Raw genomic sequence first — 21,869 nt, forward strand, 5'->3', positions numbered from 1 at the left:
ACAGCAGGTCATTGGGGCTTGTGTGACTTAGCTCTGCCAAGAGTTATTTATATTCTTTTATTGAGAGCAGCATTTACAAAGCTGCTGTCCTGAAGAATCAGAAATTCAAATACAGGAGGATTTCCAACCAAAAAGATGAACCTTGGATCAGTAAATTAAATTTAGTTATAAGAGGATAAACATACATTGTCAGGCACTCCACTCTTCCTGTTCCCACTGAGGTGGTGTGGGCTGGTGATGTTGCTTTACATTAATATAAAACATTTCTGTGGGGCTGGGTAACTGTACCTGAGATTATCCACTCTGCCAGAGGAGAAAGTAGATGTTAATTTAATGTATTTTCTGGTTTGGATAAACTATTTTGTTTGGAGAGACAAAGTGCAGATTTTCCAAATTGCTTTTCCATCCTTTTAAGTGAAGAATCATGAGGAGACTAAAGCCACAAAGACCATGCATTAAGTCTTGAGATCAGTCTTGCCACAGAGTTAAATGGTTTGAGTTTAATAATAATAATTATGACAATAATCACTAATATTGTAATTTTAATTTCATATTTAATATTAATGAAAGGAATTTTAAAAATTGTGATATCTCTACCTAATTTATGTGCATTTTGTCCAGTTTTCAAAATCATTCATTTTAAGAAGCATTTACAGGTTATTAGCGTTTAAATATAAATAAAGTTCTGTTCAAAGATTGTAAGCAGGCAGGACCCCCATATTCCCACATATGAAACTGACATTTTCATTTGAAATAGCTCAGAATTCAATTTAGCACTCAATTCCACCCATGTTCATCATACTTGAGGTCAAAATTTTGACAGCAACACTGTCAATTGTGTCTTAAATTACACTTGTTTGATTTGTCTGCATTCAGGAAGCAAAATTAGAGGCATGTAACACAATTTAATTGTGGATCATGTATGCAGGAGGAATGTTGTGAGTATGCAAGCGCAAAGTAGCTGGTGTTTGCCAGCTGCTGCTGTGACTGCTCTGCTCGCAGACTGTTGACTTTGTGTATATGTAATGATTTTTTCAAAGAATCAGTGATCATTGAGGCAGCAATAATTGGCACTGGGGAAACCTTTTAGCAAGTCTTCCCCAGCAGTTAGTGATGTGTTGATTTCACTGGCTTTTGAATAGCTAGAAAGTGTGCTAATTTTCAGTTGTGTAGTAGCACTTAATTAAAAATGCTGTAGAGACTTGGAGGGGTGGGCTCAGCCTTGGGCAAGATCCTGCTAAGTGAGCAGTGTGTGGAGTTTGAGTCTGAGAATGAAGTGCAGTCTCCTGACGCTGCTCTTGGCTGCACCGGAGCTCCGGGCTAGCTCTACGGGGCCACTCTGGCACGGGCAGTCGCCAGGAGTGGGGAACTGCAGGAGAAAGGCGATCCCACTGCAGAACCTTCAGAGCACCGAATCCTGCCGGGCTCTGCCAAATCAGGCGTTGTGGGTGGTGGCAAAAGGAAGGAGGAGACTCACTTGGCTGTACTTCCCAGGAACAGGTTTATTCGGGAGAGGGGATGAGCACAAGGGTCTGAGCTGGGAGAAATCAGGACCGAAGAGAGCCCAGAGCACCTCTGTGCACGGGGTTTTACCTCAGGGGCGGGCACAGTCCAGGGTCCAATGGGAGCTCATGGTGGGAGGGGTAAGGGGAGGAGGTTACAATGTCAGGGACCAATGGGGATACAGAGAAGGCGGAAACATAACATAACAACCAATAATGTGTCTAGGAAGGGATGATGTACATGGAAGGAGCTGGAAGGAGAGGTGGGGTTTACAATGATGGATGGAGAGATGGGGCAGGGTAAAGGTGATTGACGGGGAACATTCAGGAAAACTGGGAGGGGTTTACATAACAGACAAATGGAACCAACCAAAGCAGTAAATGGGGGAGAACCAGGAACATACCAAACAGACAAAACATTAACCGTTTTAACAGATCTGAATAAACATACTACAACTGCCTCAGACTGACTGAGCACTGATTAACAGAGTGCATGTCCAGCCCAGCAAGGTCTTTTCAGAACAGAGAGCTGATTGATGCTTGTGCTAAATAAACATCAAACATATGCAATGGCTGCTGGTCTTAGAGCTAAGGCCCAACCGAAGAGTAAGCTTAGGGTTTGGATAGGGTTAGGACAGAGACAAAACCTGATTTGTAGCCCTAATTTCATTTGACCAGGTACCAGCATGGAGCAACCTTGTGCATGGTGTTCAGAACTAAGCAGAAACAGAAAGTGCTTCTCTTCATTTAATTTTCAAAACATTGCTGTAGTTGTCCTTACTCTGCTTTCCTGGCCATAGCTTTAACACAGTAGAGTAGAAGGTCACCCCTTTACCTTAAATATTGGTATAAAACAGCTTGTATGTCACCCTAAAAATTAAACCTTCTGATAATGTTTTCATAGTTTTCGTTACTTTCCCATGAAAGTCCTGTAAACATAAGTTGTTTATCACATTCCTTCTGAGACACGTCTTTTGATGGACATTTCTCATGACCGGTGTGCTTGGGAAGGTGGTAACTTAATTATCCAATCCCTGGTCATTGTTGAGAATCTATAAATACTGGAGTCAGAGAATAAAGTCACAGGTTTTTGTTCTGACACTGAGAGTGGTTGTGTGAATAATTTTGTGTCCTTTAGTGACACTTATACGCGTGGATGACTGAACAGGTTTACTAAAAAAGAAAAAGGCAATAACTAAGGCTCTAGCTGCTGCTGCTGTGAAAGAAGCTTTCAGAACTTTAAATAAGTTTAAATTAGGAAGTTTTATGTGCCTGAATCTGAAACTTGAAAATCTAAGAGTCATTGCAGTCAATTCAGTTGCTTAATGAAATAATGAAAGCATCATATGAAATTATGCAAAACCAGGGGAAATTCAATATCCTGAAATCCTATATGCAGATTAATCAAATTAATGGCAAGGTATAAAAGGATGTATATGGGAGATTATGAAGAAAGTCAGCTGTACAGGGTTTTAAGAGCCTTGGAAAGGGATGACAAGCCATTGCTCAGTGCTGTATGGCAATTTTCTCAGTATAGTAGTTAAATATATTATTTTGAAGAAAAAAATTAATATTTTGGTTTTTGCTTTTTTTAATGAATCCTCCACAGCACATTTGTTTTAGCTTGGAAGAAGTTAAGTAACCTTCAAAGACATTGTCTTAATTTTCAGAAGAAAAATTCGTAAGCATGCTTTGTCTAGCAAAAATGTCAGACCAAAGGGCTTCTACTTGTGGAGGTATTACTCTTCCTTTTGTTGGGTTTTATTTTGGGGATGGGGGGGAATGTGTTTGTTTGTTCTTTTGGTTTTATTTTGTTATCTAAAACTGAGTTTGATATTAATATGCAAACAATTTCAGGCAACCAATAACACATTTCTTTTCCTTCATAAACCATTTGTCTGAAAAAATTAATAGGACTCCTATCTTGAATATTTGAGAACTTCTCAGTGTTCAAACTGTGTGAAAATGTAATTGGAGTCTCCTAGTTTCTGCTTATTCTCACTGTCTTATTTAAAAAAGAATAAACAATATGTATAAGTGAAAATGGATGAGTTATTTCCTGAGATGTGTGACATTTTGGAAAAGATGTAATATATCCAAAAATTATAGTAGAAGTTATGAATTAAAAAATGTGCTTACCAAGAGTACCAGCAAAAAAAAGAACATGAAGAATCAGATACCTTACTGCCAAAGTATTGCCCCAAAATTTAGGAACTTGGAACTCAGGTGCCAAATTTCTCTCCTCAGTGACAGGCTGCTTGCTGTGCCAGCACTTGGACCACAGAAAGTCAGGAGACAAAAACCATAAAGGATCCAGCTAAATAGCAGCATGACGATAATCAGCACGGTTTCTTCTTGCCCTGAGTGTGCCCACATGAGACTGCAGCATCATCTCTCAAAGAAAATATCTCCAGATGGAATTTACTTCACTAGAGGGACTCAGATTGGAAAGTTCCCCAGTCTGAGGCACTTTGATTGCTTTTCAAGACCATTCTTCCCCTTTCAGCAGTCCAAAATACATCAGTTAAGATGAGACCAGGCCTTTACGTGGGGTCTGAGTGAAGTGCTGCTTCACTTGGGGCAGAGAGCTTGTTCCTGTCAGGGTGCCTTGTCACAGCCCACATCTCATGTCTCTGTTCCCTGTACAAAGTCCCTCCAGGGAATGCTCCATCCCCATATCCATATGCCTGTGGATTGTACTGGTACTGTGCCTCTCCTCTTCCCAGCTAGGATCCCCAGGTTGTTTCCCAAAGCAGACATTTCAGTCTGTGATATCAGTAAATCATTGTCCTGAGAGGCACAGGAAAATGGAAGGGAGGAGGAACAGGGCTTGTGTCATTAGAGGGGTGGAGGGGTGGAGGGAGCACACTCTGTGGTGCTGTTTCCTCTCACCATAGTGCAAATCTGCAGATTTTGAGCATTCCCTGGTGGGTGTTACTTGTTCTGATCCAGATTTTTCAAATATGTTGACAGAGCAGACGTGAGCACCAGGGAGAAGTCTGGCCTTCTAGGAAAACACTTCATCAGAGCCTGTTCATTGTGACTAACAGTGATCAGTGTACAAAAGAGACCTCTCTTGAGTTAAGATGATAATGAAAGAAAAGAGAATAAGCAAGTTTCCTCAGGTGCAGCCAAAGCTCTTCCAGGCCAGTTTGCCTGCCCTGGCCAGCTCAGCTCAGTCACAGAGAAGAGCATCTGCCTCAGCCACAGTGTCAAGGTGAGCACAGAGACTCCTGACCCTGAGCTGCTGCTTCTCTTATGGCTCACATCAAACTAGATTATGTCAGGTTCTTTACCCTAAAAAATATGGCTGCAGAATAATCCTTGCTGGTTCATTTCCATTCCAAGTCAGCATAAATCCTCTTGCTAATCCTCACAGAGCTGTGGGTGTTGTGCTGCTGGGAAATTGGCTCTCAGGTAGAGGTCCCGTTGCCTCAGAGGTATTTCATGTATTATAAAAGGAAATATCAGACTGCCAAAGGTGGAGAGATGGTGTTTTGGAATAGGCCTATTTGTAAAATCTGGGAGGAAAATATTGGGGAGGAAGATGGGGGGAGGAAATACTGTTAAATATCTGTGTATTGAAAGTGACAACACTTAATACTACTAGCAGGAAAATTTATCATGTGTTAAATTAATGTACTGTATTATGGGATGCTTTTATATAGCAATTTGGTTTTCTTGGTGAAGTTTTGTATTGAGAAGTAATAAAGAAAATTCTAGTGTAAAATATGCTATCTTCAACATTCATAAAAGACACTGTACTTTAAAGGACCCAATCCTGTTCATATCCACAGAAATGGAAACTTTGCCATTGACTTCTATGGAAGCAAGGTCAGCTACAAAATGATCAATTAAATAGGATTCCAAGTATGATTTATTGTCCTCATGATACTCATTTTCACCCCATTAGCGTTTCTTTTCGTTAGTGTGACCTTCAGTCTTGCATAGTGAAATGCTTATTGCTCCAGACCACGACCTAACAGGATGAGAATACAACTGGTAAGGCAATGATCTGAGTCAAACAAGACAGTGCCCATGGGCAGGAGCTTCTTGAGCAGTACATGGACTCCTGGCCTACACCTGGTAATGATTTTGGACATCCTGCCAGTATAAAATCTGTGTAATTCTAATAAATCAGTGAATCAGGTTTGAACACCTGCCTGCCCATGGAATGAATTCCTTGTTTTGATTTTCTCGCAAGCATGGCTTTTGCTTAATGTATGAAATTATCTTTATCTCAGTCATGAGTTTTCTTACTTTTACTCTTCTGATCTTTCCCCCAGTCCCATCATGGGAGGAGTAAGCAAGTGGTTGTGTGGGTGTGAGTTGCCAGCTGGGGTTAAACTATGACACTAAACTATAGAATCCAGACAAATATTTTCTTGAGGGGTGAAATTAATGTTAGTTTTCTTTTTCAAGTAAAAATATCAATTTTGGATCTATCAAATGGAAAATGAGCAAAGGACTAATCCCAGTGGAACAGGAATTCAGTTATGAACCACCTATAACATAGACCTGGGACATCGTGACTTGCAGTTTCCATTGAAAGACAATGAAAAGAAAGAGGTGTTTGGTGTTGATGTAGTGGCAGACGACACCCTGTGCTGTATGTTCGTCTTCTGTTGCTGTTGGGATTGTGTGTTTAGTGAATTAGTCGTGATTGATGATAGTGTTTTAAGGACTTGCTAGTTCTTCCTGGGAAAAGATGGCATATTTTAGCTATATTAATGGGTTGAGACTTAAGGATAGCAACATATATTTTTGTAATCTTTCAGCAGCAAAGCCACAATTTATACAAATGGATTCACTCTGTCTTTAGCTCAAGCAACTCTGACAAAAGATGTCATTTGAAATAATGTTGCTCATCCTTCATAGATGCAAAAGCTTAAGGCTCCATTGCTTTGATATGAAAGCGTGTTGCAGTTTTCTGCTTCTTTTAATATCAGTATATGGTGTTAATGATACTTTAACTGTTTTACGCAGCTCCAGATGAGACTAAGAGAACAGAAAGGTGCTTATTTGCCAGTAGAAAGATATATACCTACTTGGGAGTATGTAGAAGGAGAAAAGCAGCATTCCAGCAACAACTCAGAATTCCCTAAATGTCAGCTCTGCAGCAGTTAAAAAATAGTGCTACAATGTGTTCAGCCACAATTGCCAATTTATGGCACAGTACAGTATATTAGATCCCTTTACAGCACCTTGGTAAGGAAGCACATCATTGCAGAATAATACCAAGGGCTGGAAGAGGTCTCTGCCTTGCTCTGGTGTATTTGCTGAAGTTCAGCCCAATCCTTGAATGCTCCCTGTGGTTGTGATATCAGTAATGCATGCATGGGGACCCATCATGGGATGGGCAACAAACAACAAAAGCCTGGTACTAAAGGTGGTCTTTAGACACAATCTGAGAGTAATAAGAGATTAGGACAGACATTCTGCCCTAAAAGCTCTTACAGTACTGCTGCACTGTGCTTTTGCTTTTGTGATCCAGGCCTTTTAAAATGCCACAATGCTTTAACTGATTAAAAAAAAGCCCAGTGCAACAACTAAACAATCATTTCTGCATTTAAACCACTGGTTCTCTAAAAAGAGTTGGTATCATATAGTTTGTAGATAACTGATAGATCCTTATATAATGCCTGTATGAAAAGTGTGCTGACACACAAAGAATTCCTTTATTTACTAATTGAAATCCGTGGGACAATGTGCTAATACTTCCCATCTCTAATCCTGTGTTTAGATTACCTCCATTCTGCCCTGTTAAAATACTTTGTTCTGTAATTATTAATCCAGATATTGTTCACCTCCCGAGAAACTGTCATCCTCTTTAGCTATACATCTCACGTCTTTCAGTTTAGGCCCTTGCCTTACATCCCTAGAAAACAGACCTCAGAATTGAAGTAAAACACTTGTTGAACAAGACAGTTTATTTCCCTGTAATAAATAAAAAGGTGTTTGATAGCTGTTGTGCATCAGAAGGGTTTGATGGACACATATGTGTTGATCAGAGAGAACTGAATGTGGTGGATAATGCATTTTAAAGCAGACAACAAATTGGAAAAAAAGTTTCACATGGGGGAAGGTGGTAGGTAAAACAATCACATATGCCTGGGCAGATTATGACACCCACTGTATGAAGACCATGATAAGTAATGCAGCCTTTACTGTTTCCTGCCCTGCCACTGCTGAATTTGTGCTCAGCCAGCCTCTCCATCACCAGTCTTCCCATCCTTAGGGACTGAAGTATGGTGAGAAATTTATAGTTTTTATTTGGGAGGAATTTGGTGGTGTTTTGTTTTCTTGGGGATTTTTCTTTCATTTTACATTGGAACAAAACCCAAAATTCTCAAAACTCCTCTCATAAAGGCACATGTCTGACAAATGCTGTGTGAGAATGCTGTTTCAGAAAGAAATAGAAGTTTCAGGGTGGCCTGATTGAAAAATTGGAAGGGGTCTTCTTTAAATGTCTTTATTGCTTTAAAATTGCTCCATGAGCTGGGGCAATAACACTACATAATTATACAGAAGATTAAAAATGTTGGTCAAAACAGTATGTTGAGTTTCTATTGAATGATGTGTTTTAAATGTAATGGCAGTTTCTACCCAGAGCAGATTGAATCGTCTTTTTCTCTTGTTGAAAATGTCAAAGCAGAATCTTGAATTGCTTCAACACATGACAAACAGAAGACACTTTGAACAGGAAAGTGAAGAGTCAAGCAGCTTGGTTACAAGAAGCTGACACCATTTCATGAGGAGTTTCTCAGAAATTACATTCCTAGTGCTGCCATTAGTGTCGTATCCATGTCCCGCTCACAGGGAGCTTCCACTGCCTTTCTCACTAAGCCTGGGGGGCAGCTTCCCCTTCCTGCAGCTTTGGGTGTATAAGCCTTGGCTGAGAGGATTTGTTAATAAAAATAGAGTTGGTTCCTCTCCTCTTTTTCCGCTTGATGATTTTTGACTCTTCTAATTTATTTTTTTTTCTATTTTCCTCTTGATTTAAAGATTATCTTCATCTTTTAATAAAGGATGGAGGAAATATACTGAAGTATTAAATCCTTATCTGCAGCCATTTGAAGTGCCTGTGGGACTGTTTAATCTCACATTTCAGAGGATTTGGAAGCTAGGCCTTTCTGCAGTTTCTGCTGCATGCAGTATATATGTGCTCAAGTTGACCTGTGGGATAGGTGCAATCCATCACTCACTCGCTGACAAGTTTATTTTGTACTCCTCTGATAAAAATGTCTGGTGTGTTGACAACCTGCTTCACAATGGTTGATTCAAAACAAGTCCCAAAGACCCTTTTTTGGCCATATCTTCACTGGTTTTCATTGCTTTTCGCTTTGCCTTGAGTCTTTGAACAGTTTCTCTGGGAAGTTCATTTGTTCCTCTCAGCTGTGCTGAGTGTCACTCACTGGGCTTGGCAGTGGGGCTGCCCAGAGATGCCCCAATGGGAACTGGAATTTAAATCCTCAGACTTTTTCATGAATGGATCTCTGTGCAGCCTTTAGTCACATTCCTCTTGGAGGTCTGCCTGCAATTCTTTGCATCCCCTCTGACCAGTAAACATCTTCAAGTAGTGTGGTAGTCTTAAAACATCACATTTTCTGTTGAATACTTGCCTTCTGCAAACCTGATGCTGTGCTTTGCACATCTTTGACGTACTTTTATGAAAAAGAAATTGCATTCTTGGATCAGAGACTCTTTCCTTTGTTTGATAGTAGCTGAAACTGAAAGGTTCAGGTCCCAGGCTGATCACCAGGGGTTATTCTGCTTCTCATCAGCTGCTGGAAACTCTGATGTAAGTGGTAAAAGGCAGCAGAGCCGACTCTGAAAATGGGTCGTCCCGCCAGAGATTTCTATGGATGCTACTTTCTTTGTTAATTCTTTTAAATCCTTTGCCTCAAATAAGAAGACAAATTTCCTGGGATAACTACCTCCTTCATTTCTTAAAGCATTGTCTTTCATCAGAAGATTTACATTTTCTTGATCTTTGGTCATGAGGCAGGATAAACAGTAGCAAGTGTATCTATGAGTTCCTTATGTGCCTATATTATACATGCTTTTATTCATTTTCCTGCTCATCCAACCAATAATGACATGATTCGCCCCAATTCTTTTCTTAATGATGCTCCACATGCTTATCAAGTATACAATTCAGAACTTCTTCAGTGGAAAAAATGAAAATGTAACAGACAAACCTGGTAGAATATATTTTGCAGCCTTTGAAGGCAAATTAGAGACAAAGAACCTACATAAACATTGCATAAACATTTTTTGAAAAGGTTTTCCTTGCCAAGTACACTAACATTTTTCATCATTGTAACAGGCTAAGGAAGCCAGGGTGCTAATCCAAAGAATGCATCAGCATTAATAGACTGGATAGGGCAGGTGAAACCTTCTCATTAGCCCCCAACAGAGCGAAATCAATTGGCAAGAGATGACAACTTAACTGAAGTTTCATGTTTCTTACTTGTGAATATAATTAATCTAAAAGATTTACAGTTGAAATTCCATCTAAAAATTGTTTGTGTTTGTGGCTTTGCAATCGTAATGGCCCCGCTGAACATCAAAGCAGGCTAAACTGTTACACTGTGCAACATCTAAAATTGTCCAAAGTACAAGTTTTAAATGGTTGCTACTGCCTTTGAGACTTAAGTGAATAGCATTTTTAATGTCATTCTTCAATAGTTCTGTCCTTTTCTTTGAAAAGTTGCTGCAGGATGTTTGGTCTGTAGTGAGGGTTTGATCTGGGCTGTCTCAGGGCACAGGTGAGCCATGAGGTTGCCTGGAACAGCAAAATAAGAGAGGTGGCAAAAGGGCACTGGCTCTTCCTTCAGTGGTTTGTGGTGAGCACTGGCTGGAAGATGCTGTTGAGCTTGGACATGGCTTTTCCTCAAAAAAGGCACCCATTGTTTTGCCTACATGTGGTACCATAGGTGCCTAAAACTTTGTTCATCTGATATTCATCATCCACAATAATTCTCTATTGATATACTATCTGTACCTAATACAAGTTTTTTTAGTCTGAGGGAATAATGGATTGCTTTGAGTTTTGTTTAAAAAGTGCATAAAATCCACTCCATGATAATTCATGTATCTGGAGTTGTGCTGTGGTGCAGTACCTCACTGTGCACAAGTGGTCAAATTGATCATGGAACATTAATGGCTTGTGGACTGCAGGCTTTTGGTAGCCTGGCTTCAGGTTGACAAGAATGATAGCTTTCATTTGCATGCAAAGGCTCCAGCTGTTCCTTTAAGATGGATGAAGGGATCTGGCTTAATCCGTCACCACTTCTTTACTTTCTTATAAGACAGAAAGAAAAAAGAATTTAAAAAGCCAAACCATAAAATGTCATAAAATGTTCTTTGCAGATCTCCTTGAAATAGAGGGTAATTTCAAGCATCTTATTTTTGCCCAGAGTCCAAGAGAAACATTTTGAGAGCAGATGAAATTATGTGTCCTTTGTGCTAAATACACTCTGTTCATTAAATAAAGCACACTCCATTTGAGATTTTCATGAATTACATTGAAGGAAAATGTAATTTACATTTAGTAAGAATTTATTACACTTTTTCTCTACTTCAGAGGAAACTCATGCTGGAGTCTTAAAAGCAAGCTTCATGATCCACATTTAGGAAAGGAATAAAATGATCACAGGAATCATTTTGGTTGGGAAAGAACTTTGCATAATCTAACACAATCTGTGAAATTTAGAAATGCAGTGAAAAGAGAGGTGTGTTGGCAACTGTAGGAGTAAGGAAGCTTGATAACCTCATACAGTGAAAGCCCTGCTAACACAGAATTTTTCTACTTTCCAGCACCCACCTTGCAATGAATCTAGTGACAGCACCAATGGTAACCCCTACCATCAGTGCCACTGAATGTTTCACATCAGGAGATGCATAACAGTCAATGCCACAGGCATTTAACACGTACATTGCAGTCGTGTTAAGTGTTCAGCCCTGTTGTAATTACTTTGTGATAGGCACCTTGTGGGATTTTGCCATCTGTGCTTCAGTAATGTGCAATCTGTGCTATTGTTTCTACTCCACTTCACCAGAGTCCTGAGCCATACTCTATTGCATAAGTTCCACCAATCTCACCACTTTATTTTCTTATGACTTAATTGCCTTGTGAGAAGTTGGAAGAAGATCCAGCACAAACCTGGAAAATAGAAGATCCCAAACCAAAAATCTAGTTAATCTCTACTTCTCTTAACATTTTCATGAATTCAACAGAGTTCATCTAATGCCTTCTCTCCAAAGCCATTTGGCTCTCTCTGTGCACTCTGATAGCATCCCATGTGCAATAGATGGAGACATCTGAGGTGAGGGGACTGGCAGAAAAACGCTTTATCCAGAAGTGATTTTGCCCATAGAATGATTAGCTGCTCTTATTAGTTCTAAATATTCACCATGGGTTACAAGGTGATGCCGGCAGCAGAAGCTGTTGGAGCAGCAGGTAAGAACAGGACAGGCACAACCAGCTGGTCAGGGTTTGGCTGCTCTCAAAGTCAAGGGAGCTGCAGTCAGGGCCAGCTTCTTCTCGGTGCCAGTAACATGACCTGACAAACACAGGTCTGTTCTGAGTCATTGAGGACTTAATGAGTTAAAATCAAAACCACCAGTAACAAACCAAGATCATTTGAGTGCCTCAAAATTCATTTCCCTTGTGCGCTGCATTTCAGCATGGGCACAGCGTCTTCCTTAATGCTGTGATTGTGTTGTCCTCCTTTCTATGTCATAAAAATAATTCATGTGATGAATTCCAATTATTTACTGCTAATATAAAAATGCTAAACTTCTTCTTGCAGAAAATTGTCCCATAGAGGTAGTCCTAACAGTGCATTAAGGCATTCTTGATCCTAGGTAGGGTTTCCAAAAAGTGGTGTTTGTGGTGGTAGTGGCAGAGGGGGAAGCATCCAGCTGCTGAATCATTCCACAACATTTTCCCAAAAGAAGAATTTCCTGCTTGAATAGTAATAAATAGAGAAAAACTCTTTGTCATTGGCTAATGACTCCTGACTTCCACACAAGTTCTGAGTTTACTAAGTTGGAGTTTTTTGAGAATAACTGTTCAGTGTTTATTTTCAAAGACTGAGATATTTATCCTTAGACAACATCTCATTGCAGTGGCTTTATTTCTGTTAGAGCAAATGACAAATGGAGGTGCAATCATTTTGTCAGCTTAAGCTGAGAGGAAGGAAATAACACAATAGGCAACTGATGGAGAAGTGTGTTTTGACTGACTGGTGGAGCACACTACAATAGAGCTAATCAGGAAACAGGGTCCCTGTATAAACACAGCCTCACAAAATTGCATTTTTATGAATGAGTTGCTTCATGTGGTTTCCTACTACTTTTCACCTTGTGTGGTAATTTTCTGCTGTGCCAAGAAAATGAAAAGCAATGATTCTGATCTGGGAGCAGGACTTGCTGGTGATAGTGTGTTGGAGGTTTGGTCCACAGAGTCCAGGTGAAAACCCTTGGCTTTTCAAACAAGCTTTTAACTCTTCAAGTGAACAGCTCGTTCCCTGTCAGCCAAACTACAGCTGTCACATTTACATTTACATCTGCACAATTAGCTCTCACATTTGCTTCATTGTAAGCAGCAACATGGAAGATAAAGCAGTAGCAGGTCAGGCCTGAAGCATTTTACTGCCAGCCGCTGAGAAATCTCTTGGCACAAGCTGGGGTTTCAGGTGAGACAGAGGGAGATAGGGATGTATCTTTTCAAAAGGTACAATGGTGAGCTTCTCTTAGCAGTGTGTGCCCTCTGGTTATTACATTGATTGAGTTTTGCATGCAGTTAGTTCCATCGTCATCTATGGTGTGCTGGTTGCAGCGTCACTGCCAAGATTTGTCTTTGCCAAAGTAGATCTAAGCCGTGTCTGGAAGCATATGTATTTGAACTGGGAGTGAGCAAAAGCTTAACTTTGGGTAGGAGCTAGTTTCAGATTAAGGCTTTGGCATGCAGTTATTTGCCCCAGAGGGTGCTATTCAAACAGATCTGTTCTGCTGTCAAAAGGTTAGCCAGATTCTTGAATGAATGATACTAGAGGCTCTGTGTTAATTAATGGTGGTAAAATGCCAGACCCTTTGATTGAAGGAAGTAGGTTGGCAAGCAATTGTGTCATAGAAGCTTTGAATCAATTTTGTTAGATTCCCTGCATTCTGTTTCATATTTAGATAATTTTTCCTTTCATCATTGCAAATTACATGAGCAAATGTCCAGGAGGTACATCAATGGCAAAATTACAGAACAGCAAATGTACTTTGGGTGCTTATCACAAGAAGAGGGAAGTCATTACCCACCACAAGGAAGAAAGAAGGAAGCTGTTCCCCAGCATTTGACCAGTTCCTAGCCACATGGGAGTTCATTTTAGCTCCCTTCTAAGAATTATCTGGTCTGGAAAACACTCCAACTGTGCTGAGCTACAAGAGAGGCCCTTCAAATCATAAGCAGCTGGATTTCAGTGCATGACCCTGGTGCTGACTGGCTTCACACAGTTCAGAGCCAGGAGCACAGGTGATGCCTGTTGGCTTGGGCCATGTCCTTTTGCATGGAATAGGGGAAGGGGATCTGTGCTCAATTCAGAAGTTGAATTTAGCTGAGCCACTCAAATTATGCAGTTAACAGACTTGAGTTCATTGTAGCAACAGTTTGGGCTCTCTGTCACAGTGGATGCTGTAAAAGTCTGCCTGGAGTGGAGTGGGGTGGGTACTGTGAAGCTGCTGTCAAGGGAAGGTAGGAAATAGTGTGGGTAAATAGAGCTGTGTCAAATAATAAACTGTGGAGGAGTTGGGGCTTACTGAGAAGCCTGGTCGTTTTTCTACCTGGTTATCACTGCTTTTCCCTAAGTAATAATATCCTAAGGCTGTTTGTTTTCAACTGCTTTGTACTTTTTCAAGAGAACTCATTAGTGTGTCTGAATATGGAATGACAGATTTTTGGAACAGTAGGGCTGTGGTGGGGGAAAAAAATGAGCCTCAAGGCTCTGAGGCTTCACTGGCACATAAAAGCAGGAGCCACTCCTTTAAGGCAGTTTTCTCCTTTAGCTGGTCCTGTGGGTAGCTAAATGTTGACCTGGGCAGCACACCGTGCTCTGCTTTATCTGACAAAGATCGCTGTGTAACTGGAGAGACCAAATCTTTTACAGGTCTCTTCTCTGCTTTTCGACAGCATGCTCTTTGTGACTATGACAAAGAGAGAATAAAAGCATCATATATGCTGGGAAAGAAAATGCACCTGTATGAGCAGCTGCAGAGGATGACATCAGAGTATTGATTTGTACAAAAGTCTTATGGACAAATGGAGTGACAAGTGTTGTTAAAATCACGGGAATGTGATTATTGTTCTAAAGTTTGTGTTACTTTTGAATGGGGTGAATATAAGCATAGGAGGAAAGAGCACTTTAGACAGTTCCTGAGCAATCTGGCTGCTAAACAGCCTCTGGCCATGTTCACCAGTCTCTTTTGGGAGGCACATGCATTGCCAGGTGCCTCTGGGTAAAGAAATGTCTTTCCAGCTTGTCTTCCAACACCTGTGACTTCCAGCCATGGGAATCTCCTGGGACAAGGTACAGAAGCCTTCCCTCAGTCTCAGTTCTGTGCTGTATCTGTCTGATAGCACTTCCATAATCAAACCCAGCCAAGGCGGTCCCAGCCTGGTCACAGGATGAAATCCTGGAATGACGAGGAAAGGCAAAGCAACCCCTTAGGCTGCTGCACTGTCAGAGCCAGTACCTTCCAAAGCTGGCTCTGTCAAGGTGGCTGCAGGAATGGCTGCCTTGGGAAGCTGATGTTCCTTGTTCTAGTGGCTTCACCATGTATGTGTTACTGCTCAGAGCAGCCCTGGGACGTGCCACATTCCACAGCATTTGGAAAGGCAAAAAAACCCCATAGACAGCTGTATCCCAGCTCTTCCCTTGACAATTCATGAGGTAGATTCAGCTTCATAGCAGAATTACTGCCCCTTTGATAATAGGAAGAGGATTTACAGTACATTTAGTTGTTTTAATTTCATGTAGCTTTGTGGGAGGTCAAGTAAGAGTTTATACTGTTAGGTTTGTTAAATACATGTTGATACAGTAACAGCACTATTTGTTCTTTCCCTGAGCAAGTCTGGAAATCAGTGCCCACATTTCTGTAAACTGTTCCTAGAATTAAGAAAACTTCTTGTAGAGGAATGGGAGTTTGATAAAGGTTGGTTTTTTTACTTTTGTCAAGTAAAGAGATCATATAAGCCTAGAGCCTCTTGTAGTTGAAAATACCTTGTATTGCCTTTCCATTTAAGAAGGACCAGAAGTGAATTTTGTAAGGTAAATAAGTAATCTGATGTCTGACCTCTAAAATAAGAATAGCCTTTGTTTTCAGTAAACATATCTGACATTGAGGAGCCAGCAGGTTGTTGCCTTCTCATCTCAAAATCTCTTTGGGCCATTTTAGTTCCTATGCAAAGAGCTCTTGACAGGCTGCCAGTTTATTATGGTGGTCACTCTCCAAGAAGATTATGGCAGAACATAACCACTTAAAATGGGACATGCAGGAGCACATTTAGAAAATTTCAAAATGCTGCAAGTAAAACTGAGGGAAACAGAAGGAAGCCCTCGTCAGATTGGGTTACAAAGGGTGTAGGTGGGAATGGGATATGAAAAGAATATTAAGAAAGGAAAGCCTGAGCACACTGGCACATCATGGATGAAGCTGCTCCAGCAACTTTTCTCCGTGTTCTACAATGAGCAGAGTACAATTTAGCACCAAGAAATAAAGAAAAGCATAAAGGTAGCAAGAAAAGCCTGAAAAATTGAAGAAAAAGCTAAGGAAAAAACCTGTTTAAATATACCAGAAATTGAAACTCTGAGGCCATTGTGGATGTGAAATTGTTTTGTAGGTTGGCAATTGTTGTTTATTTTACAAACTCGGGTCAAATAACTTCAGGTGATGAGTTTAAGCAGGAAAAGTTTGAAGATAATTTTGAAATGTTTATTTTCATGTGGTGCAAGATACTGTACTTAATTAAAAACACTTCTCCCCATTTTCAGGAATACACAGTCATTTATTTCAAGCTAAGCCACGTTTACAAAACCTATTTGCACAGTCTGGCCCTAAGTTTTTAACAGGGCTGTGAAGCCTGTGCCTGTAGCTATGCTTTTTAATAGCTGTGCTATCTGCTTGCTGGAGCATCCCCTGGCAGGACAGGTCTGGGGTGTTGTTTCCTGCTCTCACATGGGGATATTTTTACACAGCAGGAGGCAGAGTACCTGGTAAGGCTTTGAGAAGAGGGTCTGGGTACCCCAGCTGGGGTGGGAGTCTAAGCTACTGTGGAGCTGCTGGGGTCCTTCAAGCACAATTATGTGCAAGTTTCCTATGTATTATTTTGGCATAAAGACATGTTGGGACTGGTCACACTGAGATAGATTTGTCTGGCACTTCAAATTCATTGTGTTAACTTTGCAATGTGAGCATCTAAACTGCTTGTTCTACTTATTACATGTAAGTTAAAAGTGAGAAATTGAGTTTGTTTTGGTGCTTTGTGCTAAAAATGTAATTTGTGAAACAAGTAATTTCTATTGAATCAGGGGATCACCATGGCCACAAGGTAGGTGGTAAGATATCAGCTGTGTAACAGATATAGTATGTAATAAATGTTTACATGCCATCAAGTATACAAACATTTGAATGCTTACATGACAGAGCTTTTCTTTTGCAGTCATTGGTCTCAATTTTTCCATTACATTTTCTCATTTTCTTTTCTAGCTTTGCTCACAGACAAACCTCCAAAGCCATTGTTCCCCATGGAGAACCAGCCAACTGTTATAGATGTCCAGCTGGGTAAGTCCCCTTCTGGGAATAATAGATCCTAAACTTCCACTCTGGTAGCAGATGGGATAAATTGAAAGTGATAAGAAAGGTTTAGTGGTAGTTATTACATGCAAATCAATTTGCAGCTTCTCATTTATAACCATAGAATTCACTGCCACGGCAATTTAAGGGAATGAACTTGTATAACATCAGGGGATGGCAGTACTAATTGGTTACAATGGGTATTAAATATAAAGCACTGATGCTGTTCTTAATTTATGATTGGTAGGCTAAAATATGTTTACATTGGTGCTGTATTGGTCAGTTGATGTTCACCTTAAGACAAATGTTCTCATAAAAGAGGTGCTGATTCCTTTAAAAGTTAGTGTAAAGCATTGCATTTTCAGGTTGTTCTGAATGTGTACCAGAAAGGGCTTTTGACTAAAATGCTTGCATGCTTTTCTCACGCCTGTTATTCATTCTGTGAATGCACATCCCTGAATCTCGGCTAGCAGCCCCTATTTTCTGTCATGTTAGAAAATAATGTTAGAGAGTTCTGCTAACTTTGGAGAGCTGTAAGGTATTGTGATACTGAAAGAACTGTTCAGCATTGAGGTTCCAGAGGTTTTTTTTTAGTGACTTGAAAATACATTTCTAATTTTAAGAGGCAGAATTGGAGTTGCCGTTAAGGACTGTGATGCTATGGGATGAAATTACAAGAGATGTATTACATGTGGGGATTATTCACTCAGCACTGAAACTGTGGCACTTTCCTTCTTGAGCTTGACTGTCTTCCTCCTTTATACCAAAGCTGGCTAGAATTCAGAGGTGGAATGGTGTTTAATGGCAAGCAGGATCAGTGTGAAACATTTTAGGAGGGCTGGGGATATCGTGGTAAAGCTGTTTGTGTTTGTGAAATTCTACAGGCTTCTACTTGAGATGAGTACAAGGACACATCCTTGTTCTTAAACCAGGTGCCAAACAATGTCAGAGAAGCACTGTGGATACTATGAAGTATTTAAAAATGGGGCTTGAATTCTTGAATGTGAGCATATAAATAATTTGTGACCTTAGTGAATCTTTAAGATTTGCTTTCTCTCATACACCTGAAATGATTCAGGAGTCTGTAAGGCTTTGCACAAGGAAGACAGCAGTGGATCTGGGAAGCAGCCAGTGCCAGATGAATTCTGCAGACAGGTGCATATCTGCATATTTAGGTTCCCCTCCACAGGGCTCAAATATCTGTAGCTGAACAGAAATTGCCCCTAAAAGAGGATATGAAATGGATCTGGAGCCTTAGTTAAAACCCTACTTGAGTTAATAGCAAAACACAGTCATTGAAGTTTGGATCAGCCCAAAAGACTGAATTCAGTCTCCTGGTCTAACTTCCTAAAAGTCAACTTTCTAATGATTTCCTTTGGGAGCACACTGTCCCTGTACACATCTGTGTAATAAAGACACTCAGAGTACACATCTTTGTTTCCTGCATTTTCATTTAATCTTCATTTTCTATTCCAAGTTCCCCTGTTCCAGCAGGAGCCTGTTGGTTTTGCACTGAATTCTTTGTTGTTGTTGTTGTTTGTATGAAAACATTTTGTTCTGCCTGATTAAAAGGAGGTTTGATTAAAAAAAAAAATAAACCTCCTCCTCTCCATGGAGATGTGGCTCAGTAATAGGATTTTGGAATATCTCTAGAGGGAAATACAAATCTTGCATCTTTATATACTGGAATCTTAAGGGACATTTGTTGTCCCTTAACATCAGGGAATTTACATATGGTGCATTTTTTTCTGATATGTTAATGGGTTTGGTTATTGCCACTAAACCATATTCATATGATGGAACTTTAACTTATTCTGCAGTGAAATTCATTGATTTCCCTTTTGATTTAACTTGGCAAATAGATAAAGCTGGGAAATTCTCAGGGAGCACCTTCATCTTCTGCTGGGCCACCAGCAGCCTGGGGCAGGGAGGCCGTGCTGGGATCTGAAATGTGCCAGAGCCTTGAAGGATTTGGAATCATTTGATTGCACAATGTAATGTGGGAGGAGGTTTTGTGTAAGGTCACCTGCTGGAATACTTCATTGAAATCTTGTTAAGCTCCTAGGAGTTTTGAACAATTTACATTCTTCGGTATTTTATTAGATATTAAAGGAAAATGTCTGTGTTTTACATGTCCTTTAGCCCCTGGAGTCAAATCACCCAATGTGCCTGATTTTTCAGTAGTTATGCAAGTATGAATGTGCCACTTAGCTACAAAAGAAATGAAGTTTAATCCATCTACTTCTTCTGCAGAGATTATTTTCATTTTCTACTGGAAAGCTAATCTTTAAAGAAATAGCTGTCTTTCCTCTATAAATAAGAGGAGATTAATAATTATTTACTGTCTTTATCCTTAATGATTAGCAGGATGCAGAGAGCAAAATCTCCCTAGGCCTCTGGGCGATGGCCTAACTATTTAGCAGCTTATTTGGCCTTACTGCAAACTTCAATATTCACCTTTTAGCTTTCAGATCTTATAAAAAGTTTTAGTGAAAACAGGTATGCACAATTCTTATTGACAGTGGATAAAAGAACTCCTTCAGGCTTCAAACATGGTCCAGAGCCTGCCTTGCTCTTCTTAAGGAGCAGTAATGTATTTTGTGTTTTCTGTTCTTCTTTGGAATGTGACAGAGATCTGAAAGCAATCCTGTCAAGATTAGAGAGAAGCAGAAACTGGAATTTGCTTCTTTTTTGTTTTCTGTGTTTGCTTATGGTGAAGAAACAGAGCCAGAGACAGGGGAGGGTTGACAGGAGGACAAAAGAGCATCCCAGAGGACTGGGGAAATGGTCCAAAACAGTTTCACTCAGTTGCTTTACTAAGTCAGATAATCATTTCATCTCTGGGCCAACCTAGAAAATAATGATCGATGACTGATTTTATTTTTTTTTTTAATTGTCCATTTACTGTTTCCTTTTTGTCAAAAAAAAAAAAAAAAACCAGGGGAAAAAAACCCCAAAGCCTTTTAATTTGCAATTTAGGTTTTTTGCATTGAGGTCAGTACAGAAATAGTTCTTGATTGCATGATATGCATTTAATCTTTTTCTACCTTAGTATTAACAAATATTGTTTATTCTTGCTATATGGTGTATGTTTTGCAAATACATGGCATTACTCTGATAATAAAATGTTCTTCCTCAAAAAAAAAATATTCCTGAATTGTCTTCATGACATTAAAATCAAATTTGATAGTACAGGCCAAAACACACACAGTTCTTGTGCCCAGGAGATGGAGTGGCTTTGGCTGAAGGCCTTTAAGACCATCTCCCATGGGAATATTAAAGTGTATGTTATTGTGATTAAAAGTTGAGTTGTTCAAAAGCCCCTTTTTTAGAGCCCAATCTTGCAGTTACTTTGACCATATAAACCTAAGTGTGTTTATGGATTGTTCATGCCAAATCCCTGAAACTTTAGAGAAATCCTGATGTGATTTAGAAGAGTGAAGACTGAGACCTCAGTCAGGTGTCCTGGGGCTGTGAACAGTAAGTTTTAAAGATCTGTTACCTATTTTCACATACAGCTGTCTGACAGCAAGTGGAGCACGCTGTGCTGTAAGACTTAAGATGACATTTTGGTACGTTGCTCTGCAGATTTCTTAATTCATTTGTTACATTCTTTTCCAGCTAACTTCGTTCACTCTTAGTGCTCTGAGAACATGGAAAGAAGTAAAACCATTCCTTGGTGTTTTGATTATATGATTACAGAGTAGGTTTCTCCTCTGAATTTGTGGAGTTCTAGTAGCACCAAGAAGCCAAAATCCCACTGATCCCTGGGAGCTGTTGCCCTGCCAGCTCTCAGCTGGTGTAAAAACAGTGTGGGAGAGGCATTTGTGGGAGAAAGGAAGCACAGTTGTGCTCTGCTGATTTTTGGCTGGACACAGATCTGTAAGGATCTATATCTAGCCAGTCTCTGTATAAGCAGCTGCCAGAGTTCTCTAGCTTGCACCATGGCTGCTATTTTTCATTTGTATGTTCCACAGAGTAAAAAAAAGCTAAAAATGCAATATCAAAATAGATGCTAAATCTGTTAATTCTGTACCATGTATTACAGTGACTGTGGTGTTAAGTTAGGCTTCTTATGAATTAATTGGTTGAGTGGAGTGAATTTTGCATGTTTGGGTCTATATTAATTGAATAGATAATTTACATATCATTTGCTTTTCAGCTATGTCCTGGTTTTGTTTTCAGGTGCTTACTTATGAAATGTAGCAGGAATCTTACAAAACAAAGAAAAAATCCCCAAAGCAAGAATTTCCTGAATGGGAAGGATGTCAGGGGGTTTAACTCGCTTTTGTCGTGGTCGTTTCTCTGTTTCCAAAGAAGCTGAGGAAAGAAAACACATAGTTTATGAGGATTGTCATTATTCCTAATAGCTGAACTGCTCAGAAAGATTTTGTTTCTAAAAGATTTAACAGCACAATTCCCTGGGACTCGTTATTAGGCAGATCAATAGAGATCAATAGAGCTACTGTAAAACAAGTGCAAGGGAATATACAAAGTTACATCTGCTGACAGGTATAG

General features: G+C 39.9%; 1 protein-coding gene and 1 long non-coding RNA gene across 16 annotated transcripts in view; both read left to right on the forward strand.

The window, feature by feature from the left end:
- Window positions 1–21,869, forward strand: part of IL1RAPL2 (interleukin 1 receptor accessory protein like 2) — a 366,669-nt gene that overhangs the window by 247,863 nt on the left and 96,937 nt on the right. For 14 of the 15 annotated variants that reach the window (XM_086850187.1, XM_086850200.1, XM_023926161.2 and 11 more), the window contains one exon: window positions 17,265–17,339. The exons of the other annotated variant lie outside the window; for it this stretch is intronic. In XM_086850187.1, the coding sequence (XP_086706313.1) occupies window positions 17,265–17,339 (75 nt within the window). The remainder of the gene's footprint in view (window positions 1–17,264; window positions 17,340–21,869) is intronic. 15 annotated transcript variants of the gene reach the window in all.
- LOC147650560 (uncharacterized) lies at window positions 3,112–5,672 on the forward strand. The gene is made up of 2 exons (XR_015276193.1): window positions 3,112–3,238; window positions 3,750–5,672. It is a non-coding gene; the product is annotated as an uncharacterized LOC147650560 (long non-coding RNA).

Source organism: Cyanistes caeruleus, chromosome 14 (genome assembly GCF_971803275.1).
Source record: "Cyanistes caeruleus chromosome 14, bCyaCae1.hap1.1, whole genome shotgun sequence".
Taxonomy (NCBI): domain Eukaryota; kingdom Metazoa; phylum Chordata; class Aves; order Passeriformes; family Paridae; genus Cyanistes; species Cyanistes caeruleus.